Source organism: Littorina saxatilis, linkage group LG3, assembly GCF_037325665.1.
Source record: "Littorina saxatilis isolate snail1 linkage group LG3, US_GU_Lsax_2.0, whole genome shotgun sequence".
In the NCBI taxonomy this organism is placed as follows: domain Eukaryota; kingdom Metazoa; phylum Mollusca; class Gastropoda; order Littorinimorpha; family Littorinidae; genus Littorina; species Littorina saxatilis.
Window position 1 is genome coordinate 46,680,171 of NC_090247.1, and position 26,652 is coordinate 46,706,822.

The 26,652-nt window shown below is 41.3% G+C and overlaps 1 protein-coding gene across 1 annotated transcript in view; it reads right to left on the bottom strand.

The window, feature by feature from the left end:
• Window positions 1-26,652, bottom strand: part of LOC138962494 (organic cation transporter protein-like) — a 171,152-nt gene that overhangs the window by 23,984 nt on the left and 120,516 nt on the right. Inside the window, exons 7-8 of the mRNA XM_070334337.1 lie at window positions 18,174-18,342; window positions 12,585-12,812 (exon numbers count right to left, since the gene is read on the bottom strand). Of these exons, the coding sequence (XP_070190438.1) occupies window positions 12,585-12,812; window positions 18,174-18,342 (397 nt within the window). The remainder of the gene's footprint in view (window positions 1-12,584; window positions 12,813-18,173; window positions 18,343-26,652) is intronic.

A 26,652-nucleotide genomic window follows, 5' to 3' on the forward strand; every position in this document is an offset into this window, starting at 1 on the left:
AGTGTATAGCCTATGCGATGCTAACTTTTGTCTGTCTGTGCGTGCGTGCGTGCGTGCGTGCGTGCGTGCGTGCGTGCGTGCGTGCGTGCGTGCGTGCGTGCGTATGTATGTATGTATATCTGTGGTAGAAACTTTAACATTTGACTGAACACCGAAATACTAATTTTACCTGGTTATTATTTAAGCAACAGCTTCAAAGTATTGAAGCAATGATCAACATTTCGTCGGCACGTATGTAGTTAAAGTGTGTATCCACAGAAAACGGGTGGTGGGGTTTTTTTTTTTGGGGGGGGGGGGTAAAAACAGGTGACTGGTTTGTGTCGTGTGTGGTATGTAGACCAGGTCAGGGGTCAAGGTTAGGTCAGATCGCGTGAAGGATTGTGGTATAGATACAGTCAAGTTATCACCGAGCTGCAGGTCGCCGATTCGGAGAAGACGATTTTACATTGTTCGGTTTCGTAGCTCCAGAAAAATAGATAAAGAAGATACCAAAGGAGATTTCCTACAGGTTAATCTGCACAGCGTGTTTCCAGTGTCTGCGCGAGGAAGCGCAGCGCTGTCGAAAGCGCAGTGTCGATGATCTGGCCATCTCAGGCAGTCGTGTCCCCGTAAGTAGGCTACAGACAGACAAATCTAGATCTAGTGTCTCGCACTCTTGCACCGTGTCACCTATGCTTACTGTGTGTGTATATGTGTGACGGAGTGATTGAGTTTGTGTTACTGTTTGTTGATTTCTTACGTGAGCCTTGAAGGCTTCGCCTCTTGTTAATAATCATATTATATATTTACAAATCACTTTATCCTCAACGCATTTCCAAGTGAACATAATTTTGGGGCACCAAAAAAAAATAAAAAAAAAAAAAAATCAGTATAATCAATTTCGTTCTCACAATAAGTACAACAATTACTGTATGTTGAACTTGTGTTTAATAATTTTATATCGGTAAAACTGTTGGACAAACATAGCTTGGTTATAGAGAAACTTTGGGTTACTGGTAAAGTTTAAAAGGAAGAACATTATGCAGTAGACCGTAAATAACTAAGTTTAGTGACTTGTTCCTTATTTATTGGGGAAATGTCTGTCAAGAAGTTTAGAAAAGACAATACTGTTCATCGGTGTTTTAATTTGTTTTCCCTCGTTAATTTTTTATTACGATGGCGATGCATGGTTATGTACAGTTAAAAGTCAAGATTCGATTTTTTTTGAAAGCATAGGAGTTTCTTTACGCGTTTGAAAAAAATTAACACAGAGGCAAAAACCGGTTGTTGCAGTCTGAATGGAATTGAGGTCTATTAAGAAAAAGATTAATTAAATTTTTTTTTTTTTTTGTTTGTAGCTCCCAGCGGCACTTGAACCCAGAGCGTCGGATTGAAATTCCGAATCCGTAACCACTGCACTATGCTACTCGTCTAGAAAAAGCTCTATACAAAGATGTTTTATCAGTTATTCAGTCGTGGTAGTTTGAAAGCTCACCACCTTCGCCGAATGACTCGAGCACGTTTTTTTCGGTCAGTAAATGATCGTACTGTCGGTTTTAAGCCCCTCTGTTTCAAGCTTTTCACCTAAATTAAACAAGAATGTCACAGTTCGTGTCTATGGTGCAAGGTGAGCTCATTTCCCAATGAGCTGCCTTTAAAACCAGAATGTCAGGCAATTGTAGCATGCGTTGGAGGTTTCTTTTAGATGGGTAAGGACCTTTAAGATGCGATATCGTCGTATAAATGATGAAATTAACTTTGAAAGTGGGAACTTTGGAAGCAAAGTTGCCAGCTACTCGGTATGCACGAGCTAACTTGAACGCCGAAGTAGTGGCTTCGAGAGTCCTGAGGTCAAGGTCGAGGAAATTGGGGGAATCCCAATTAGTGCGCATGCGTTTGTGAACGGTAGGCTTGGCGACCAGAAGAAACAAATCTCATCGCGAGTTCGTAAATGGGCGAACGTTGATCGCGCTGTAGCTTTTACTATAGTTGTTGTTTTTGACTGGTTGAACGAAATGGTCTGTTCAAAGCTGTGATGATTGTCTTGAAATTGAATGACTCTGTAATAATGATTTTGTTGACCAGAATGTTGGGGAGAATAAAACTTTTTTTGTTTATGTGGTAGCGAAGTCGGTTATGTTAAACCTCTTTTTTTTGTTTTGTTATGATTGTGTATCGGTAAAACTGTTTGGTTAGAGCGAAAGTTTTGGGCTACTGGTCAATTTAAAAAAGCAGAACTCAAGTTTTTTGGGGAATCAAGATATAAGGTGTAGTGAAAAGAAGATAAGTTCAGTAACTTTCATGTTAATTGGGAAAATGTGTGTCCAAATTTTTACAAAAGATAAATTGTTGTACTTAGGTGTTAGTAAATTATGTTTGTCCTCGTTAATTGTGAACAGGATGTATGTTTATGTAAAGTTGAAAGTCAAGATTGGATTTGTTTATCCTACGCGCGTGTGTGCATGTGTGTTAGACATAGAACACTTTATTATCTCAATTTCCAGAAACTCGGGTGTGGTGAATCACAACAAACAACATAAAACGTAAGAAAATAAATAAAATATCGAGGCGCAAATAATCAGCTCATAATAGTGTGTGTGTGTTTGTGTGCACCACACACCGTCGAACACACATACACACACACACACACACACACACTCACGCACGCGCACACAAACAAACGCACAATTATACCCGCACGCACGCACGCACAGGCAGGCAGGCAGGCAGGCACTCGCACAAATACATACAAACACTTTCACACACACGCACACGCACACACACACACACACACACACCGTCGAACACACACACACACACACACAAACACACACCCTCCCCCCCACCCCCCCCCACACACACACATGTGCGCGCGTGCACTGCAAACGAATGAATGAATGAACAGACGCACACCTACACACGCACGCACGCACACACACACACACCCACACACACACACGCACATGCACACTCTCACACAAACACACACTCACACATGCACACAAAGACGCCCATTTACATAGAAATTTTAAGATTGGTGGCCAGTGACCCAGAACGAACAAAAGTCAAAGCTGACAACTCAGGTTTGTATTCAGGGAAATTTACACGAAATGCACGCACGAGATACGACTTTTCTTTCTATTTTCTCTCTTTGGGACTTTCATTTGCATTAGATCGGTTTTATATGAAAAACCGAAGAAAAGCCCTGCTATTTTGCACTGAGAAACTTTGGAAGCGGCGTGTTTACTCCTGGGTTTCGCTGTAGTACAATTACCCTCACTTACTTCCTCGCTTGCTTCAAAAGTAAGCACTTTTTCCGTCCCATGCATGCGAAATTGAGGATGTACTTCCGATGTCGCTCAAAACGTAGGAAGTTGTCGCAAACTACCATCAATTATTTCCTCGCTTTGCTTCGAAGTAAGCCTTTCTTCCGGCCTATGCATACGAAAGTGAGGCAAGTTCTTCCGATGTCATTTAAAACTTCGGGAGTTTTCGCGAACTTCCCCCATAAGCATACGGGCACAGATGAGTGCGAAGTGTGTGTGTGAGTCGCTGAGTACCAAATAGAAATACAGAAAAAGAAAGGGGAAGAACACACTCGGCAAAAACCAGGTAAACTAACATTGGGGCGGCGAAGAGTAAACACAAGCCTTTCACCCCCACCACTGCGAACCCTCACCCCCTTCCATCTTTCGAATGTCTCTAGACTGTGTAGGCGTAATGCTTTTTAGTTAAAACATTTGTTTCCGAGTATTCTTAATTTACATGTTGCCATTATCCACAGAGGTACCATGTACAAGTGTTCCACAGACGAATCTTTGTTTAGTAAATTATTAGCACCGTCTCTCGTTGACGAAGTTTTTTTTTTGCCCATTGCCGAATCCAGGGTTCCGTAGTCTCAATACTGATCCCTCAGGATACACCCGATTGATGGCTACCTCCTGTGACTGTCTTGACACTGGTCCTTGTTGCTGGAAAACCCTTGGCGTTAAACGTAGATCCCGGCTTGGCCCCCAATTGTTACACGACACTTAAGATTGCCACAAGTTCTCAAACGTCGTATAGTTGTGTTCTTTTATTCTACGTCGCCCGTCTTCGCAGCAGCAGAAAACAACTCGTCAAATTGAGTTCGAGGATTTATTTAGCATTCCATACATACAACTGCACATCGTAGCAGAACTCAAAGTAGAAGCTTTTTAACATACAAATCACGCTGGCCTATATAGTAAATACTCAATCTCGAGAATATTCCAGACCGAACATGATACAACTAAAATTAGATGAATAGAATGGACTAGAATAGTGACATTCTCTGTGACGTACATCAAAAGCGCCGACGCACTTAATCCGAGCGAACGCCACGAACCCACGACTCAAAACAACGTGGTAAACAACTTGTTTTGACAGGACTAGAAAGTTCACCTGCATTCTCGTTCAAACATAAATATTGTGTTTACAAAATATAATATCGGTACTTTCCCACAAAGTACAAATAAGTCAACTACATGCAACACACAAAACTGAACCAAAGTTCAGCAACAGCAGCGTTTCCTAACAGCCGCTGGGAGTTACAATGTTTTTTTTTTTTAATTAAACTTTTTCTTAATAGACCTCAATTCCATTCAGACTGCAACAACCGGTTTTTGCCTCTGTGTTAATTTTTTTTAAACGCGTAAAGAAATTCCTATGCTTTCAAAAAAAAATCGAATCTTGACTTTTAACTGTACATAACCATGCATCGCCATCGTAATAAAAAAAAAATTAACGAGGGAAAACAAATTAAAACACCGATGAATAGTATTGTCTTTTCTAAACTTCTTGACAGACATTTCCCTAATAAATAAGGAACAAGTCACTAAACTTAGTGGGCGGGGATGTAGCTCAGTCGGTAGCGCGCTGGATATCCAGTTGGCCGCTGTCAGCGTGAGTTCGTCCCCACGTTCGGCGAGAGATTTATTTCTCAGAGTCAACTTTGTGTGCAGACTTTCCTCAGTGTCCGAACACCCCCGTGTGTACACGCTTGAAACAAGACCAAGTGCGCACGAAAAAGATCCTGTAATCCATGTCAGAGTTCGGTGGGTTATAGAAACACGAAAATACCCAGCATGCTTCCTCCGAAAGTGGCGTATGGCTGCCTAAATGGCGGGGTAAAAACGGTCATACACGTAAAAACCGTGGGAGTTTCAGCCCATGAACGAACAAACAAACTAAACTTAGTTATTTACGGTCTACTGCATAATGTTCTTCCTTTTAAACTTTACCAGTAACCCAAAGTTTCCCTATAACTAATCTATGTTTGTCCAACAAAGAGTTTTACCGATATAAAATTATTAAACACAAGTTCAACATACAGTAATTGTTGTACTTATTGTGAGAACGAAATTGATTATACTGATTTTTTATTTTTTTTGCCCCAAAATTATGTTCACTTGGAAATGCATTGAGGATAAAGTGATTTGTAAAAAATATAATATGATTATTAAAAATTACCGTAAAGGAAGTTTTTTGGGCGTGTTTAAAATACATTTAGAAATATTATTGTTAACGATATAGGTACATTTAAAGTAGAAAAATTAATATAAAAAGCAGAAAAAAAGAAAAGAAAAAAGATCAATGAAGAGGGATACTCCCCGCAACAACCAAAAAAGAAAAAAAAAGGTTGAAGCAAGCAGCTGAGATAAAAAAAATAAAATAAAAAAAAATTCAACATAATCATTTACTCTTCACCTAACATTCAAGCCAACAAAGTCATTTGTCATAGACAGTCATTCGATTCCAAGACAATCATCACAGGTTTGAACCGACCCTTTCGTTTAACCATTAAAAAAAAACCCAGCAATAACGCTGTTAGTACTACAGCGCACTCAACGTTCGCCTTTTTGAACACGCGATGAGATTTGTTTCTTCTAGTGGCAAGCTTACCGTTAACAAACGCATGCGTACTAGTTAGGATTCCCCCAATTTTCGCGACCTTGACCGAATACTCTCGAAGTCACCACTCCGGCGTTCATGCATAGTGAACAGTTGGAAAGTTAAAATTTCGGGAGTTCCCACTTCCAGTGTTGCTGACATCCTCCTCATGCATACGGGCCCTGGTCAATCAGGGTCCTGCTCGACGTCGAATCTTGTCCTGAAAGCTGACCTCCGCCGAGATCGCCTGGCCTGGTCCCGGCAGCATGCCCGCAGCTCACCATCGCCTAGATCGCCTGGCCTTTGTCTCAGCAGCATGCCGGCAGCTCACCATCGCATAGTTCGCCTGGCCTAGCAGCATGCCCACAGCTCACCACCGCCGAGATCGCCTGGTCTGGGCCCGGCAGCATGCCCACAGCTCACCACCGCCGAGATCGCCTAGCCTGGGCCTGGCAGCATGCCCACAGCTCACCACCGCGTAGATCGCCTGGCCTTTGCCCGGCAGCATGTTCACAGCTCACCACCGCCGAGATCGCGTGGCCTGGCCTGGGCCCAGCAGCACGCCCACAGCTCATTACCACCTAGATCGCCTGGCCTTAGCCCAGCAGCATGCCATCAGGACTGGAGGAGGGTCTTCGTTTCGGCTCATCAAGTTTTCTTGTTGTTGACTCGGACGGATGATTGTCATATTGAATTCACTAAACAACACTGCAGCAGTAGCGTTTCTTTTGCGTCGCGGTAGTGGAAAAATGAATTTGTTGGTTCTATACCTGTCTGCTGCTTTTTGAAATAATGATTGCATGTACTGTGGAGTTTCGTTTATTTTCACTTTAAACATTAAAACAGCCTTATTAAAGAAAACAAAAATAACTGATCTTTGAGGGATACAAATTGTAGGCTACTAAGCTTTTGATCTGTTGGTGTGTGCGGACCCGGCATGATAAGTTTAGCTGTGCGACGGTGAAGAGAATTCACTTTGTTCAAGTGAACGTCGTTACAACCATCCCAAAGTGTGTCCAGAGGTATAACTCAGATGGGGTAAAATATGATCAAAATAAAACAACTTTAGTGCTGAGGTATAATCTGCATAATGCTTTAATTTGGAGAGGAGGAATAGGTTTTTAGACAAGGTTTTTGTAACACGGTTGATGTGGGCCTTGTGGGGCTTCCACTTTAATACAGCATTCATTATGTTTTTGTCGTGTAGTAATCACCATGTTTATAGTTTTGCCAGGGTGTTTAATCATAGAGTTATGTTTACACCAAAAAGATATGTCGTTCAAACTCGTTTGAAGAGAGGTTACAATAGTCTGTAAACTTCTACCGGACGTGTAAAGAGATGAGTCGACTGTGAAAAGGTCATTAGATCGTTAATATAAATGCAAAATAAAAGTGTGCCTAAAACTGATCCTTGTGGGACGCCGTGCCATCATCTTTCCTTTTGTAGAACGGTTACCATTCTGTCGGCTAAATAAGAACAAAAGCATTGACAGCATAAATTGCCTAAATAACAATATAATTTCTCCAAAAAGAGTTGTGTGATTAATAATATCAAACGCTTTCTTGAAATCAAGGAAGACGGCTCCGACTGTTTTCGAATGGTTAGAGCCATGTATCGCATAGTTTAACGAGAGCTGTTTGACATGAATGTTTGGGGCGAAATCCTAATTGGGATAAAGTGAAGAGACAACGGCTTTCCATGTCCTGAAGCATGTACATGTACATGCACATATTTTTCTAATGGTTTTGATAAAATAGATAATAAGCAAAATTGGCCTAAAATTGTATATGTCGGTTAAGTCTTTTGTTTTGGGAAGTGGAATTACTTTTGCGGTTTTAGATATTTCTGAAAACACATTTTGGTCAATACATAAATTATAAGCATACCTAATGGGCTCAAAAAGAAAGGGTAACGCTAACTTGAGTAAGAGAGCAGTTATGTTATCGGATCACATGGACTTTTTATTACTCTAATCATTTATTAACCGCTCGACTTCGTGGAGTGCATTGTGCGGGATTTTAAAAGGTTTAGTTTCTTTTAGATTGGACTGGCAACATTATTGAAGAACTGGTGGGCATTCATATTCACTACTGTTATTTTCACTATAGGTAGACTCCAAGAGTTCTTTCTTTCTTTATTTGGTGTTTAACGTCGTTTTCAACCGTACAAGGTTATATCGCGACGGACTCCAAGAGTTTATCAGGAAGAGCTAAAACATAATTATTAAAAATCATTCGGGATATATTGCGTCTTCGACGGTGGTGGTTGCGTGACGTCCGAATTCGGTCACATTAAAAGAATCAAGCACCGCAAAGCACCAATAAACAATTTCAGTACATTCCTGCACAGTCTTTGTCGTATGGGTTTTATGGCTAGTATTTGCACTTTCGTCGAGTCCGCATGCGTGCGCCCGTTGACACATGCGAATCACGACCGCCGATTGAAAAAAGGTAACATGGCAGAGTCCTTGCTATTTTTAGCAGTTCATAACACAGGCAAAATCGCCCCGCCCATTGAAAACTTTGTCGTGAAAACTGCAAGTTTAACGAACGCACCTTTGCATTTGCTCTGTGATTCAGGCAAAGATGTGTGTGCATTACTTTCATTTTGGTTGTGTCTTTAATTGATCTGAGCTCTTGAAGATTTGTCACCTTTGGCAATTACAGTCGAACCCACTTATAAGAAAATCGTTTATAAGAAACATCGCTTACAAGAAAAAGACTTTTTATTTCCCTACCTTCTTGAAATGCCTTCTTTCTTCCACTTAAAATTCTCCGAATAAGACACGCTCCTTTATAAGAAGGCACCGGTTATAAGAAAGGAGTTGGTATCTCTCTTGACACAATTTCCTCGGATATAGGAAAGAAACTCAATTTAGATTTACAGTTTTTGCAATGCTCGCACCGGATGTGATCCAGACTGACTGGAAGGGCTAGACAGGCACCTGAATGGAAATTTGGTGTGTTCAAATTTTTCCTTTGTATGTTGTTAAATTACTGTGCAGAATAATTACAACACTTGAACTTTAAAGGCCCAGTCTGCCTCAAATGGTTTACAGAACGATTTAAATCTTCTCACAAAAAAAGCAGTTCTACATGTAAACTTACGGAACACACTCGCAATAGCATTTAACACCATTACATGACACAGTTCGTTTGAATGGCTATTTAGCTTGCGTAAATCACACATCAGATTTCGTGGTTTATTTTACCCCTGAGACATCGTGGACCCGTGTCACACACTTTCCTTTTTTTCCCCACAATTTCGTCGTCAGTTTGTGATTTCAATGCGACTCGCTGTATCTGCAATAACACGTAATCGTGTACCTCTGAATCAAAAATGCAACAAGAGGCGAAGCCTTCAAGGCTCACGTAAGAAATCGACAAACAGTAACACAAACTCAATCACTCCGTCACACATACACACACACAGTAAGCATAGGTGACACGGTGCAAGAGTGCGAGGCACTAGATCTAGATCTGTCTGTCTGTAGCCTACTTACGGGGACACGACTGCCAGATGGACAGATCGACACTGCGCTTTCGACAGCGCTTCCTCGCGCAGACACTGGAAACACGCTGTGCAGATTAACCTGTAGGAAATCCCCTTATCTATTTTTCTGGAGCTACGAAACCGAACAATGTGAAATCGTCTTCTCCGAATCGGCAAACTGCAGCTCGGTGATAACTGTATCTATACCACAATCCTTCACGCAATCTGACCTAACCTTGACCCCTGACCTGGTCTACATACCACACACGACACAAATCAGTCACCTGTTTTTACCCCCCCAAAAAAACCCCACCACCCGTTTTCTTTAACTACATACGTGCCGACGAAATGTTGATCATTGCTTCAATACTTTGAAGCTGTTGCTTGAATAATAACCAGGTAAAATTAGTATTTCGGTGTTCAGTCAAATGTTAAAGTTTCTACCACAGACATACATACATACATACATACACACATACATACATACGCACGCACGCACGCACAGACAGACAAAAGTTAGCATCGCATAGGCTACACTTATGTGAGCCAAAAAACGACTGCGAGTCACACGAACTTATCGGCGGCGGTTGGCTTCAAAGAAGCAAGTGATATGCAGAAAATTCGTCTGCCACACGACCTTGCGTTTTAAAACTTTCAAAACTTCGAGTTGTACTGATCTTGTCTTGATGAAAAAAGAAATCTTCATAATTTAAGAATGTTTGTGTTACAAGCTGTCAATTTATTATTTAGATTTTAAAAGTTAGTTCTAGCGCCTAATGGAGGCGTCCGATTGTGGTATTAGACAGTCCTGCTGGTCATGCAAAAATAGATTCTTTGAAAAATGCTCGCTCTTTAAGGAGGACACCTAGGATGTTCTCAAGCGGTGAGTGTTTTAACGAAAGGGCTTTTTTACTGTGTGTAAAAGGCTGACAGTGTCTGTGACCAGAAACTGGTGGTTTACGTGAAGCTGAGTATGCTTTTAAGCAAGTGTTTCCTTCAAGTGCCTGTTCATTTTTGCATCCTCAGACGCAAAGCGCAATCTTTTGTTATCCATGCTGTTGAAGGTCAACCAGCAAAGAAAAAGAGAACCATTGCCGAAAACTATCGTAGGCCCTATGTGTGTGTGTGCGCGCGTGTGTGTGTGTGTGTGTTTATGTGTGTGTGTGTGTGTGTGAGTGTGTGTGTGTGTGTGTGTTATTGAAGGGGGTTTGGGGGTGGGGTGGGCGTCGGTAAAGCATGAGGTGCTTTGCTGGTGGTTTGACTGAGTACGTGTCTACGTGCCGTCGGTGAGTGAGTGCGTGCATGCATTTGTGCACCTGGCAGGGGGGGGGGGGGGGGGGGGGTGGGGGGCGAGAGGAAAGGGGAGGGTGCTTCGTTGGTTCTTATGCATACACAAAAATATATTCCAAGTTCTTGCCTTCCCAATGCGTACATATTCGGGTTTGCATGCTCGTCTCTGTGCGTGCATGATTCTTTGTTTTACCTGAGCAACTCAGCCTCCTGTTCGATTTTGTAAGTTGTTTTTTTCTTCTCAATCTCTCGATTCACGACTTGCAGGATCGCGTGATCCAGCATTATTGACAGACCAAAGGTAAAGGCCATACGGTTTGTAGGAGGATTTGTGGGGGGAACAAGAACTTCCGGTTAGAAAACACGTGGAACAAAAACACGTGGAACTTTACACATGGCTTGCTTTGTAAGACTGATCAGCACACAGAACTCATGTACACCGTAACCAAGCTGCAGCCACTCACTTTGCTAAAGTATTTCCTCAATAAAACGTCCTCGCATATAATTCTCACATGCTTAAACCCGTTGTAAACATATTTCACCATTTCCGATTATTCTTCCCGCAGAGACAGGGACAGACTCCCAGTCACTCAGTTCAGCTTGAGGAAAAATCGAGAAGCGATTACGTCCCTTTGTGTAAAATACATGACGTAATGATACATTTGACGCGACTGCGACGACATTTTTCTTAATTCTTGTCCACGTGTTTTCTAACAGGAGGTTTGAGGCCCCACACACACATGGGAAAGCCGAGACTAATTGATTGATTGATTGACTAATAATGGCGGCCACCATGTGTTATGCCCCAAACCCTACTACAAGTCGGGAATAACACATTAAAATACACATATTAATTCGCACGCACATACTTATGCCAACGATATAGAATAACAAACATAAACATTCATTTATCACATACATTTTCATGCATCTTCCTGCGGGCATATAATGCAATGCATTAACAAAAATATGATATTAGCTTTTCCTCGGATAAGAGCAAACATTTCTTATATCCGGAGTCTCCGGGTAAAACAAAACGGATATAAGAAAGCAAAAATGTTTTCCCCAGGATGTTTTTATAAGCGGGTTCCACTGTAGTGACTGTGGGGTAATTTCAACCAGTATCCCTTTTTCGTCGTGACACCGCGAGTAACCACAAACGGGAAAACCCAGCAACTTGACCTGCTAATTTGCTTACAAGGTCAACAGCCCTGTGCAGCGATTGGTTCTTTCATCGACACGACCACTACTTTCCTGCTATGGTTCTCTATGGTCTGGTTTTTGTTTTGGCACTAACTTTGTTTATTGCTCTCCATAACGAAGCTGTATCTTTCTTCTCAGAAACAAGTTTATTGAAATAATTTCTTTTGGCCTCGCGCACGAGACAGACAGACAGCTGACAACCAGACTGGACAGATACAGAGTCAGAGTATGCGCATTCTGCAAAAATGAGGAAACCGTTTCAAGCTGGGACCTTGACCAATGTAGGTAAAAAAAAAAAAAGGTAATTGTCTTTTCTAAAACAAAACCCTTCAGACAGACAGTGAACGGTATGGGCAAAGCATGTTCATGAATAAAACACGAAGCACACGTACGTACTACGAAACCATGCACTTGCATAGTCACAGGCAGACACAAATTCTGACACACAAGCAGGGACACAAACGTATACACACTCTCTCTCGCTCTCTCTCTCTGACTAAATCTCTCTATCTCTATCTGTCACACACACACACACACACACACACACACACACACACACACACACACACACACACACACACACACACACACACACACACACACACACACACACACACACACATTCACATTTTCTTTTCACCATTACATCGCATCAACCACTATACACCCTAACTTTCCACCATTGTCACCCCCACACGCAAGCACTGACCAGTTAAAGCTGATGACCAAAAAGCGGACGAAGAACACTGGGTACTTGAAGATGACAAGTGGGCTGATGGCACCATCCTGCTGGTTCTGCGTGTTGCCTCCCTTCAGTTTGTCAGCAAGAGACGTTGGTAGAGAGTTCCCATTAACACGCGCTACTTTGCTCAAGGTAACCATGGCCTCGTCCACTCGACCCTTGGACACCAACCAGCGCGGAGACTCTGGCACTATCCTGAAAGTAAGGTTTCACATTGTTATCTCTGCACTGGGAATGCTTTAACTTACACGATTCAGACTTGAGTTAATGTTCCTAAACAAACGTCCGATTAAAACCCCTAGCAGGTTTTAATTCCACTTATTAAGGTTTGCTGAAAGTAGAAAGAAGAAGAAGAGAACGTGGATTGACAACCGTGAAGGGGATTGCGACTGTGCACTCTGGCACAGTTAAAATATGAGATAACGACACATACGATACGATAATAGTCAGTGGCTACCAAAATGAGAACGAATGGGAGTCAGTGTAAACCGGAAGATATTTTACTGGAAATCATAATGGAACAAAAACCAAAATGGCAGCCCCCATGATCTTCGAAAGGTCAGTCAAAAAAAGTCGTGAATTGGGTTCGTGGGATACCTCCAGCTTCGCTGGGATATAGCCTGTTACGTCATGCCGTTTTTACTTTTCTGGATAATGTCAATTCTCCCTGAGGACGTTTCATTAGACACAGTCTGATTAAATACTAGTCAGAGGAAAGTGTAATCATCGGGCTTCTTGTAGCAGGTACCTGTTTGGAAATACCTCTTAAACACAAATTGTGAGAGTTCATAATAGAAGTGCACCCCCTAATTTTGAAAGTCAAAATTCTGCCCGGAAAGTCTTTTGATCTCATTATGACAGGTTGGAATACAATTTGATGGACTTGATATGTATGTTATAACATAGGCAAATGCCTGATCAACACGTAGGTGCAGTATTTAAAAAGATACACGTAAAAACATTATTTTGAGAGACAGTTAATTTGTGATTAGCTTTTCTTAGACAAATTACGCCTTTGATTGCGCACCCTTATATTTTCAGCTAGTGCTGGGTTTTATCTGAATTGCATTTTATCCTCCGAATTGCTCCTCAATTCAAAGTTAGATGATCAAATGTATCCGCGATGGACAATGTGTGTCATATTTCTTAAATTTTTACCCAAAAAATCGGTTGTGAACTGTTTTTGTCGGTTTTACGTTTCATGTGTAAAACAAAACACTCTGGTGAATTTCATGTGAAGGTGACAAAGCAGTACAATTTAGTTTATGTAGTTACTGAATGTAGATTAAGCTTGCAGGATGTTATTTGAACATCGCAACGACAGCGATGACGTCACACGTGACGTCAAAGTTACAGGTAGGCAAGGTAATAATGGTACATGTGATTCTGTATTTTTCTGCTTTTAATGTAAATGATTTCCTTTTTTCCTCTGTTGGTTTCTTCCTCCTGAGTTGATCGTGATCACTTAAAAAAGAGACCCTCAGAGAGTACCTCAGTTGCTCATCAAAATGGACTGTGACTAGTGTGTTGGCTGTGTTGACCGTCAGAATTATTTTAAGAATTAGCACGGTGTGTCAACTGATTCCGTTCATACACCGGATGCTTCCGTTCGTACACAGGATGTTTCTGTTCATACAGCCTCATTTGCGGCACTTGCTTGGGGAAAAAACGTGGCGGTAAGTCGTGTTAGCTGCGCACTTTTGTGATATTGCAAAAATTAGGTAGCTAATTGGTTGGGCTATGTGTACGATAAGTACCAAGGTCATCAGATAATTGCCTATGTCATGTTTTGGTGTTTTGAGAAAAACGCAAAAAACCTTCTTTGGTTTCTGAACAATCTGCCTATTTCATTTTAGTTATAAGTTGCACACTGCCTACCTCGAGCAGTTACCACGGGATAAACGTGAGATAAAGAGCTGACACAACATTTTCAATCTGCAAAACTGCATAACAACCCTCAAAGAGCTTTTGCATACCTCCACATTCTCAAAACAAGTCTTCCTGTATAATACAGAAAAAGAGCCTAACTCAAGAAACGAGATCGGCAGTTTTGCTTATGTTACCGTGGCAATGGTTTCCGATGGTCTGAGAGTTTGTACTCTCTAACACATGATACATACCCTTCCAGTAGCTTCCCCTGTAGTTTCACTACAGAAATGCCTATCACTGAGATAGGTATTTTTCTTATGAGCGTGACGTAGTAATCCTCATGATAACACACTCGGGCCAAACGGGGCAGAATTGCCTAAGTTTTTAACATTTTTTTGTTTTCCTCGCCCTGATTTGCATATGATCACCAAAACCATTGCCTGTTAAGACATTTCGCTTGAACAGAAGTTTATAGAAACCCATGGCTTTTGTACAATCACTTGTCTTTTGAAAACATGCCGATTCCGTTCATACGCCATGATTCAGTTCGTACAAAATCACATGATACCGTTCGTACAAAAGTGCATGTTTCCGTTCGTACCAAAAGCGTTTCCGTTCGTACACATTCGTTTGATAAGGGAGAAACAGGACCCTACTACAAGTTATGTGTGTTCAAATGGTCGTCATATAGCACAGCGCACGCCTACGAGTAATATTGGACCTATGTGAACCATAAGACGTATTGAATTTGCATCAACCAAAATCACGAACGTCATATAACGCGTACGAACGGAAACAATTTGATGAAAGTGGTACGAACGGACACCTGTTTTTGTCAAAACTGTCTGATGCAAATTCAATACATCTTATGGTTCACATAGGTCCAATCATTCGTGTGTGTGTAAATGTCAATGTGGACTAGCTTTACATAGGTATATATGTACACGGTTGAAAGTGAATCATGCCGTCAAAAAACGCCATTTGTTTGAGTAGGCGTGGTCAAGGACCTGTGACGTCAACCCAAATAATGCTCAGATCCAAGAAACACATTTTTGAGCAGAAGAAAGACTAATCTTCAAATACACGTCTATTTCTGACCAAAAAGTTGCTGTTTAACCACTGAAAAAATATCCTTAACTTTTTGTGCTCAGTGTATCTATTCTCCTCAGGAATGCTTCTTTTTTCCATATAAATCGTGTTTACATGTGATTAATGCAAATCATTATCATTATTATTATGTGTATTGTATGCCTTAACTTAGATGTTGTGTTGTTGTTATTTTATTTTACTGATTCCCAGTCATTTACGTAGAAGATGTTAGTATGTTTTTTTGCGGGTATAGTCACTTGTAGTTTGATATTGTGAAGCACGGAGATATTAACAGCTATTGTGTTTTCAGCGTAGCAATAGGGTCCGATATTTAGACGAGACAAGTATAATGCCGACGAGTTGAAGACGAGTCGCATTATGCTTGTTCGAGTCTAAATATCGGACCCTATTGCTACGCTGAAAACACAATATCGTTTATATAGCTATTCTGACATTATATTCTGTGTTAAAATCATGTTTTTGTCGGCAACAACTACCAGAATATGCTCTATGTCGTTGATTGCAGACGATGGTTATAGTGCGCTTATTCCTTTGCGCATGAAGCCACGGAAATCACCGAACATTGAAAAACCCACGGACAAGTATTACGGAGAAGACTCGAAATAACCGGATGTTTAGCATTACGTCAATATGCTAGGAATCATGACGTCATGACGTACCATGCTTGCTTACGTATATTGAATGTTCGAAAGTCTGACTTCTGTGATGAAGACTGCGGTAAATCTGTAGATGATAAGAGAACAAGGATTGCCTCAGAAGAAACGACTAAATGTTTCAGACCGGTAACTTCATTTCAACATTGCACTATACAATGGACGTTCTATGTGACAGGAGAGTTAGCTGATTTTGTGTTAAACATAGGAAAGATCGTCTGCTAGAATCAGAGATAGGTCGCTTCAGATTGCAGCTTCTTGAACTTTGCAAGGTTTGTTGCCTGTTAAAGAACTGGATTTTACACGTAATGTTTGTCATGTACAGTAAGCAACAACAAAAACAACACCACAAAGCAAATGGCATCGTCTGTCGACTAGTCACAGAAACAAACCTGGCGAGGTATGCGTGTACTTTATACACGTGGAAGAAACCGGAACCATGCGTCTTTGTTATTGCCAATATCGTTCAGATATCGGCAAAAAATTACCAACTTCCGTAGCGTTATCCTTTGATGATCGCAATAGGGATGTGTGCGACCATCCAATCACAGCCCTCGAATTCCCCCACGTGTCCATCAGAATAGCTATATAAAGACATATCATTTCAACCTCTGTCTTGGCGTTTTATTTGTATGCTTCTGGCCCCCTTTTCACTCCACATCCCCACATTATTAAACTTGTCCAATACATTATTGCAACAAATTTCGAATCAAAATTAAAACATTAATTTTCGTGTTCTTTCATTAAAACTTTATATGCCAGTTAAGGCCGTTCACTTAACTATCAGGATCACCTTTTGGATTAAAGATTTCTTTTACAGGGATCACGTGACCGCCGCTCAAATAAGTGTACCCTAAAAATCGACCAGACAAAAACGGAAGGGCCCAATGAAAAATCGACAAAAAAATTACAATAGGCAAAACTTTGCAACTTTGACATACGAGAAGAAAGTCAAATCAATTATCTACCCTGAACCGATTGTTTTGCGTATTTCGTGTGCATGCTATTCCTACTGATGCAGATGTCGATCGCAAGAGTGGTCAAAAACGGGACCTTTTGCGTCATTTTTTAGGGGTATCATGACAAAAAGGGCTGCACTTTAGCAATGACTTGGTTGATTGCTTTAAAACTTTTAGATATTTTACCAACATACTAGAGATACTTCGTGCGAAATTGTGGATCGTTGCAGTTATTTGTTATAATGTTAAGCAATTTTTCGAAAGATGTTGTCAAACAATTCATGACTTTGCATGTGTGCGAAAACCCCCGAAAACCTCATGAGAAACTAAGAAAATTCGTCCTTAGATCGTGTTTTGTTACATATTGGTTTGAAATCATAACTTACATTTGCAACTTTAACCGTTTGTGGCTTTATGGTTTTGTGTTTGTGTGGGGATTTACGAAGGAGCGGAAGCACTAATCACATAACATCATCACTACTTGTCGTTTTGATTAATATGAGTTACCTCCCTTGAATTGAAATCGATGAATCGACTTTGTCGAAAATCCGGCTATGAACACACAAAAAGGGTACAAATAGCATGAATCGGGCATGACTTCTATTAGACATGATTGCCTCGCGCATGTCTTCTCCCCAAGCGGTAACACCTCTTGCGAGCTAAGTCTGTTTTTGTTTAATTAATATTTGTTTGTCTGTGCACTTAAAAGACCGCTGGGTCAACATATGTTTGACTGTAACGTATTGTTTTGTCAATAACAAACGTTCCAACAACTTACCTCTCTTGTTTTTTGATTCAGAATTTTGGAACCTTGGCAGTCTCTTTGTTTTTGTGTTGGATTAGATGGGGTTTTTTTTTTTGGGGGGGGGGGGGGCGGGGGGTTTCGGAGTCGAGTAGTACCCAGATATTGTACATAAGTGACGATATGATCCACACACAAAAAAGTGAGCTGTATAAACACTGACCACCAGTAGACGAGGAAGATGACGGGAGGGAGAGAGCCGGCCAGCTGCAGGTGCCGCCAGTCCCTGAGGACATAGCTAAGGCCGGCCAGGATGAAGGGTCCCACCAGCCACACGATCTGCCACGCCGCGCCTAGCATCGTTCGCATTCTCCCACCGATCAACTCCACGGCTGAAACAAACGCACCGTTCAATTAGGTAACCTTTACACAATGATTCTAGCCTATGCGCCTAATATGGAACAGTGAAGAGGCCAGCACGAATCACTGTGGAACGTCCACTGTACTTCAAAATAATACGATAAAACTCTGTATACGAGTCAGATTGATTCATATATGAAATAAATGTATTTCTATCAGTTTGATGCGATCATAAATTGAAACACAATAGAAAACAAGTCGCGAGAAGCGAAATCAAAACTTTTAGTCAATCTGTTGGCCTGATAATGAGAGGGTGCTGGTCTTGTATGATGTTAATTTCTCAAGGCATCTGTGACAGCACGAAAAATAGCATCAAATATAAACTGTGCCAAAACATTATTGCAACCATTTTCATGACTTCGCATTCATAAAGACAATTAAATGATTGATAGAAATGCTGCCAAAAGTTCATTTTTAAGATGAATACTAGTGTAAATTTGCTAGGTACGATATACTTTTTTTGAACGATTCCTGAGCCACAGCGATGCGCAATCATACGTGATCCGAAAAGTGTGCAAGATAACCAAATAAGGGACCTTTAATAGCATATATACATTTTGAATGAACATGGGGCTAAGGATCATCCTCGGTGCCATGAAAAGTACACCCATCCAAGAAATGGAGAAAACAGCAGACCTGGAACCACTCGAGGACAGACGAGAGTACAAAGCTGTCCTCCAGGGAGAGAAGATGAAGAGACTGACCACTCACCCACTTCACCAAAACCTCAACAAGGGCACCAAGAACAGGCTGAAACGAAAGAGCCTCAAACATCAGGTCAAGGACCTCCAAACGGAGTATGCTGAAGCTCTGGAAGCTGACCCCAGCTGCTGTAAGACACTCGTCTCAGACGTCTGGGCCCCACGCAAGAGCTTCCATGAAGTCAGAACAGATGTACCAGGACTGACAGCAAACAGGCGAACAGTCACCACATGTCCAGAAGGCCCTCGCCATGGAGATGATCCAGGACCACTACCCACATTGCACCTGGACTCACGTCTACACAGACGGCTCCTCAGAGAACGCCGTAAGGAATGGAGGCAGTGGCGTCTACATCCGTCGCCCAAACGGGACCACCACCTCCCTCTCCGTCCCAGCTGGTGACCTGAGCTCGAACTACAGGGCCGAGCTCCACGCCCTCATCACTGCAGCAGAGCACGCAGCAGGTGAAGACCGCAGTCGGCAAAACATCGTCCTCCTCACTGACTCCCTGTCCGCCCTCCAGTCCCTTCTGTCTGGCCCCACTGACCTCCCCACCAGGCAACTCGACAACTGCCTCAGCACCCTGTCTCAACACAACAAGGTGGTGCTCCAGTGGATACCGGCTCATGTCGGCATTGCCGGCAATGAAGAAGCGGACAGGCTGGCAAAAGGAGGTGCGAGACTTCCCCAACCACACAACTCCACCTCGTACAAAGAAGCCAAGACTCTTCTACAACGGAAGAAGAAAGAAAACTGGAAAAAGAGAAACGGAGACTACAACGCACAGGAAGTCCCCATCAACAAACTAGACCGGAGAAGCCAAACCACCATTTTCCGTCTAAGGACAGGGCACTGTGGACTGAAGAAACACCTCAAGAGACTGGGCCTTGCGGATGACGCACACTGTGAATGTGGCTCGGAAGAGCAAACTCCGGAGCACATTCTCCAGAACTGCCCCCATCTAGAGACAATACGCCAGAAGTTCTGGCAAGAAGAGACCAGTGTTGGACCCAAACTCTGGGGTCCTGCCGACGAACTGCGCAAGACTGCGGACTTCCTGGCAGCCACTGGTCTGAGGATTTAGCACGGCCATCAACATCGAACGCAGAAGAAGAAGAAGAAGAATGAAATGACACGGGAATGAATGTTTTAGTTCGGGTACGAAAATGGATGCAATCATTATTTTGCTCAGTTTATATACAGGTTACAACACGAGTGTTTTTTTACATTTAGTCAAGTTTTGACTAAATGTTTTAACATAGAGGGGGGAATCGAGACGAGGGTCGTGGTGTATGTGTGTGTGTCTGTCTGTCTGTCTGTGTGTGTGTGTAGAGCGATTCAGACTAAACTACTGGGCCGATCTTTATGAAATTTGACATGAGAGTTCCTGGGTATGATATCCCCGGACATTTTTTCATTTTTTCGATAAATACCTTTGATGACGTCATATCCGGCTTTTTGTAAAAGTTGAGGCGGCACTGTCACACCCTCATTTTTCAATCAAATTGATTGAAATTTTGGCAAAGCAATCTTCGACGAAGCCCGGGGTTTGGTATTGCATTTCAGCTTGGTGGCTTAAAAACTAATGAGTGAGTTTGGTCATTAAAAATCGGAAACTTGTAATTAAAATTATTTTTTTATTAAACGATCCAAAAACAATTTCATCGTATTTTTCGTCATTTTCTGATTCCAAAAACATATACATATGTTATATTTGGATTAAAAACAAGCTCTGAAAATTAAAAATATAAAAATTATGATCAAAATTAAATTTCCGAAATCGTTTTAAAAACTATTTCATCTTATTCCTTGTCGGTTCCTGATTCCAAAAACATATAGATATGATATGTTTGGATTAAAAACACGCTCAGAAAGTTAAAACGAAGAGAGGTACAGTAAAGCGTGCTATGAAGCACAGCGCAATCGCTACCGCGCCAAACAGGCTCGTCACTTTCACTGCCTTTTGCACTAGCGGCGGACTACGTTCAGTTTCATTCTGTGAGTTCCACAGCTTGACTAAATGTAGTAATTTCGCCTTACGCGACTTGTTTTATATGGCTTGTATTTCAGTCAAGACCCAGCGGATGAATATCAAAGGACACACGAGCCTCTGGCATCAGCCTTTAACACGATTCAGAGTTAGACGTGAACAATAATTAGATTTTCTGGATCAGGGAGGGCCTATGCGATCGGCCACAACGCGTCAGCCTCAGCACTCGTTTGTTCGGTCATTCTGTGCTTTTAGATTGAATTGTTTCAAACACCGGGTCCCCACAAGGTTGTATTCTCTCTCCTGTTCGGTGAAGCGGGTAGAGAGAGTTCTTTCGGTCTCACCAATGTAGAGTACTTTGGGGCATTTGAGACAGGATATGGCATAGATGAGGTTGCGGCTGGTGCAATAGACCCAAAAAGATTTCAAAATTAAACGCACGTTCTCTTGCACCAGCCGCAACCTCATCTATGCCATATCCTGTCTCAAATGCCCCAAAGTACTCTACATTGGTGAGACCGAAAGAACCCTCTCTACCCGCTTCACCGAACATCTGGCAGATATTCGGCATCGCCGCTGTAGGTCTGTTGCCCAACATTTCAACAGCAGTAACCACACCTCCCTGGATGCACGTGTGAAAGGTGTCTGGCAAATGTACAGCACCTCCACAGACAGAAAACAAGTAGAGTCGAATTTCATTTTATCCCTGGGCACATCCACACCTGACGGTTTGAATGCGAAAACGTGATGTACTTGTATTCCCCAAACATACCGTGGATTTACGGTACTTGTGTGTGTGTATTTGTATTTGTGTGTGTGTTGTGTGTGTTTCTTTCTGTGTATGTTTATGTGTTTGGTTTTGTGTGTGTGTGTGTGTGTGTGTGTGTGTGTGTGTGTGGGTGTGTATGTGTGTGCGTGCGTGCGTGCGTGTGTTTTTCCTCTTTTTTATTTTTTTATTTTTAATTTTTCTCCCCCTTTCTCCCTCCCCCCCCCTTTATGAGTGTGTATTACTTTTAGTCTGTATGCCTGTGCCCTTGACATCATCCAACCACTTCTCTCCCCTTTCATTCATTTCCGTTCCTAGAGTTCCTTCCCCTTTTTGCGTGTTTCCCCTCCATTTTCTTTCAAACCCTGTTCGTTCCGTGTTGCGTCTGCTTTTTGTTGTCTTTTGTGTTCTTTTCCTGATGAAGCTTCCAGAAGCGAAAATTCGTAATCGTCTTGTGTCGTCTTTGTATCGGTGAGTACAGTAATCCTGTTTTTTTAACTTTGTTCATCTTACCACAGTCACTTCGTTGTTTAGATACCAAAGTCATTAATTAATTTTTAAGCCACCAAGCTGAAATGCAATACCGAAGTCCGGCCTTCGTCGAAGATTGCTTGGCCAAAATTTCAATCAATTTGATTGAAAAATGAGGGTGTGACAGTGCCGCCTCAACTTTTACAAAAAGCCGGATATGACGTCATCAAAGACATTTATCGAAAAAATGAAAAAAAACGTCCGGGGATATCATACCCAGGAACTCTCATGTCAAATTTCATAAAGATCGGTCCAGTAGTTTACTCTGAATCGCTCTACACACACACACACACACACACACACACACACACACACACACACACACATACACCACGACCCTCGTCTCGATTCCCCCTCTATGTTAAAACATTTAGTCAAAACTTGACTAAATGTAAAAAACAAGGCTAAACTGCATCGCATTGTTGCGACGGCCAGCAAACTTGTAGGGCAGCCCCAACGACAGCTGGCCAGTCTCTATCAAGCTGCCATTAAGCGGAAAGCTATCAAAATTGTCCGTGATTCGAACAATCCTCTCAACCCTTGTTTTGAAATTCTCCCTTCAGGTAAACGTTTTAAGGTCCCTTTGGCACGCACACACACACACCAAGAGAGACAAACCTCACCTTCCGCCCTTGTTAAAACACTCAGTAAATACTGACTGAATGTAAAATGTGGAGGTATCATCGGGAAGAATTGGTATGTAGATCGGCCCAGTAATTTTCTTAGAATCGCTCTCTCCACACACACACACACAAACATACACACGCACCCACACCCTCATTCATTTTGTAATGTACGTTTGATGGTGTATGCTTTTAATTAAGCGTCGCTGACTATGAATGTAGATGTAAATGCTTGTATAACTGTGTTTTAATTTTAAATGTGTCAAGCGCAAAGAGCATAATTGTAAAGTTATGATGTTGCGCTATATAAATGCTCATTTATTATTATAATTATTATTATTATTATTATTATTATTATTATTATTATTATTCCTACATGACGACTTTATTCTGGGGCCATGAGCCCTAGTATTTAAAAATGGGATTGCTCTCAAGTAGGCCTATGGTTAGCTGGGAGCTCATGGGGGTCACGGCAGGCGTTTACGCATGCGCTAATGTCGGCCGGCTTTTCACATTTAGTCAAGTTTTGACTAAATGTTTTAACATAGAGGGGGAATCGAGACAAGGGTCGTGGTGTATGTGTGTGTGTGTGTGTGTGTGTGTGTGTGTGTGTGTGTGTGTGTGTAGAGGGACCGATCTTTATGACATTTTACATGAGAGTTCCTGGGTATGATATCCCCAGACATTTTTTTCCTTTTTTGGATAGATGTATATGATGACGTCATATCCGGCTTTTTGTATAAGTTGAGGCGGCACTGTCACACCCTCATTTTTCAATCAAATTGATTGAAATTTTGGCCAAGCAATTTTCGACCAAGGCCGGACTTTGATATTGCATTTCAGCTTGGAGGCTTAAAAATTAATTAATGACTTTGGTCATTAAAAATCTGAAAATTGTAATCAAATTTTTTTTTTAATAAAACGATCCAGTTCATCGTATTCTTCATCATTTTCTGATTCCATAAACATATAAATATGTTATATTTGGATTAAAAACAAGCTCTGAAAATTAAGAATATAAAAATTATGATTAAAATCAAATTTTCGAAATCGATTTAAAAACAATTTCATCTTATTCCTTGTCGGTTCCTGATTCCAAAAACATATAGATATGATATGTTTGGATTAAAAACACGCTCAGAAAGTGTGAATGAATGCAAATGAGCTAATATGCTGTCATACAGAAACCAAACACAACTCCGAATTTAGGTTCCCTCCACTGTATTAATCAGCTATGACAACATACACACAAATACACACAATCATGAACATAAATGTTAGGTACTCAAAAATCCAGAACTCACAGTTTTGGTAGGCAAAAAACACTCGAGATGGCAATCTCGTACATAATTGCAATGACAAAACTCTCTATCCTTTACTTAGGTATAAAACTACACAAACAGTCAGTGTACTCACAGGCACACGATATCTAGTTTACAGATATCTACTCACGGCTCGTGTGTAGTCAACAAAAATCAGTTATAGTTTCTACTACGGCAGACTTAAAACACCGTCTGCTCTGTCTACTAAATATTCCTTATCTCTTTAGTAAGTTAAGATATTGTAGACATATTTTAATTCTGGTCATACGCAGAATTACACTGCTTCTATTGTTGTTCACTAGGAAATGTATTTTACTACTAATTCCTGCTACTGGTGACCTCGGTCTACTCAGTTTCTATCGTCCTGTGACCACTATGGTCCAACTCTACGGACAAACATAACCGTGCACCAGCTTCTAGAAATCCCGTCGAATCTCAGCTATGCGAGTCTCAAGGCGTAATATTCCGGCGGCTCCTCAGATCCTTCATTCATCATCTGGCCGCTATTTTCCTTTATGACCGGTTACACGACGCACTGCACAACATAAATAGCGGACATCTTGTCTTAGATATCTGTCTGCTATGTTTAAAGTTACAGTGTTAGTCGATTCGACTTATGCGATAAACATTAACGATATTCAAATGCTTATTCCATTTACCTGTTAAGTGCTCTACTCGGGCTTCCTTTCTCCCGGTCGATTCCCGTGACAACCCCTCCCTGTCGCTGGACAGTGGTTAAGTGTAACAATACTTTCGTTGCGATGTACAAAGTCAACTCTCTCAGTCAGTGAGTTGAATTTACAATCCGTGCGCCACACAATTTACTACGTCACTCTGTTATCTCTGGTTAGGCTCTCAAAGCGTGGAGGCTATCACTATCAACTTTGCCTGTCAATGTTATTCGTGATTTCCTTCACAGAAAGTTAAAACGAAGAGAGGTACAGAAAAGCGTGCTATGAAGCACAGCGCAACCACTACCGCGCTAAACAGGCTCGTTGATTTCACTGCCTTTTGCACGAGCGGCGGACTACGGTCATTGTGAAAAAATGCAGTGCGTTCAGTTTCATTCTGTGAGTTCCACAGCTTGACTAAATGTAGTAATTTCGCCTTACGCGACTTGTTTTTTCTGCAATCGATGTGATTATGCTTTATGATCCTGTGTTTGTGTTAATCTAGGGCGCTTCGTGAAATGCGATGTGGTGCCAAAAAAACCTTTTCCATGTTTATGTAAAATAAAAATTAAAGTTTTCTTATTTCATTATATTGTATTGTTCGCTCCTCACTGTAGTCTTCGTGGTGTAACGGTTAAGCTGTACACGGTGGACATCTCCGCTAGGGCTTATTTTTATCCTGTTTATTTTTTTTCCTGTTTTCTTTTTGTTAAATCATTCTGGAGTGCCAGTGTCTGAGTTCATACCCCTCCGTCCCCACCCCAAGTAAAACAAGTCGCGTAAGGCGAAATTACTACATTTAGTCAAGCTGTGGAACTCACAGAATGAAACTGAACGCACTGCATTTTTTTCACAATGACCGTAGTCCGCCGCTTGTGCAAAACGGAGTGAAACTGACGTGCCTGTTTAGCGCGGTAGTGATTTCGCTGTGCTGCATAGCACGCTTTTCTGTGCCTCTCTTCGTTTTAACTTTCTGAGCGTGTTTTTAATCCAAACATATCATATCTATATGTTTTTAGAATGAGGAACCGACAAGGAATAAGATGAAATTGTTTTTAAATCGATTTCGGAAATTTAATTTTGATCATAATTTTTATATTTTTAATTTTCAGAGATTGTTTTTAATCCAAATATAACATATTTATATGTTTTTGGAATTAGGTAATGATGTAGAATAAGACAAACGTAAATTTGGATCGTTTTATATAAAAAAAAATGTTATTACAATTTTCAGATTTTTAATGACCAAAGTCATAAATTAATTTTTAAGCCACCAAGCTGAAATGCATTACCGAAGTCCGGCCTTCGTCGAAGATTGCTTTACAAAAATTTCAATCAATTTGATTGAAAAATGAGGGTGTGACAGTGCCGCCTCAACTTTTACAAAAAGCCGGATATAACGTCATCAAAGACATTTATTGAAAAAATGAAAAAAAAAATCTGGGGATATCATACCCAGAAACTCTCATGTAAAATGTCATAAAGATCGGTCCAGTAGTTTACTCTGAATCGCTCTATACACACACACACACACACACACACACACACACACACACACACACACACACACACACACACACACACACACACACACACACACACACACACCACGACCCTCGTTTCGATTCCCCCTCTATGTTAAAACATTTAGTCAAAACTTGACTAAATGTAAAAACA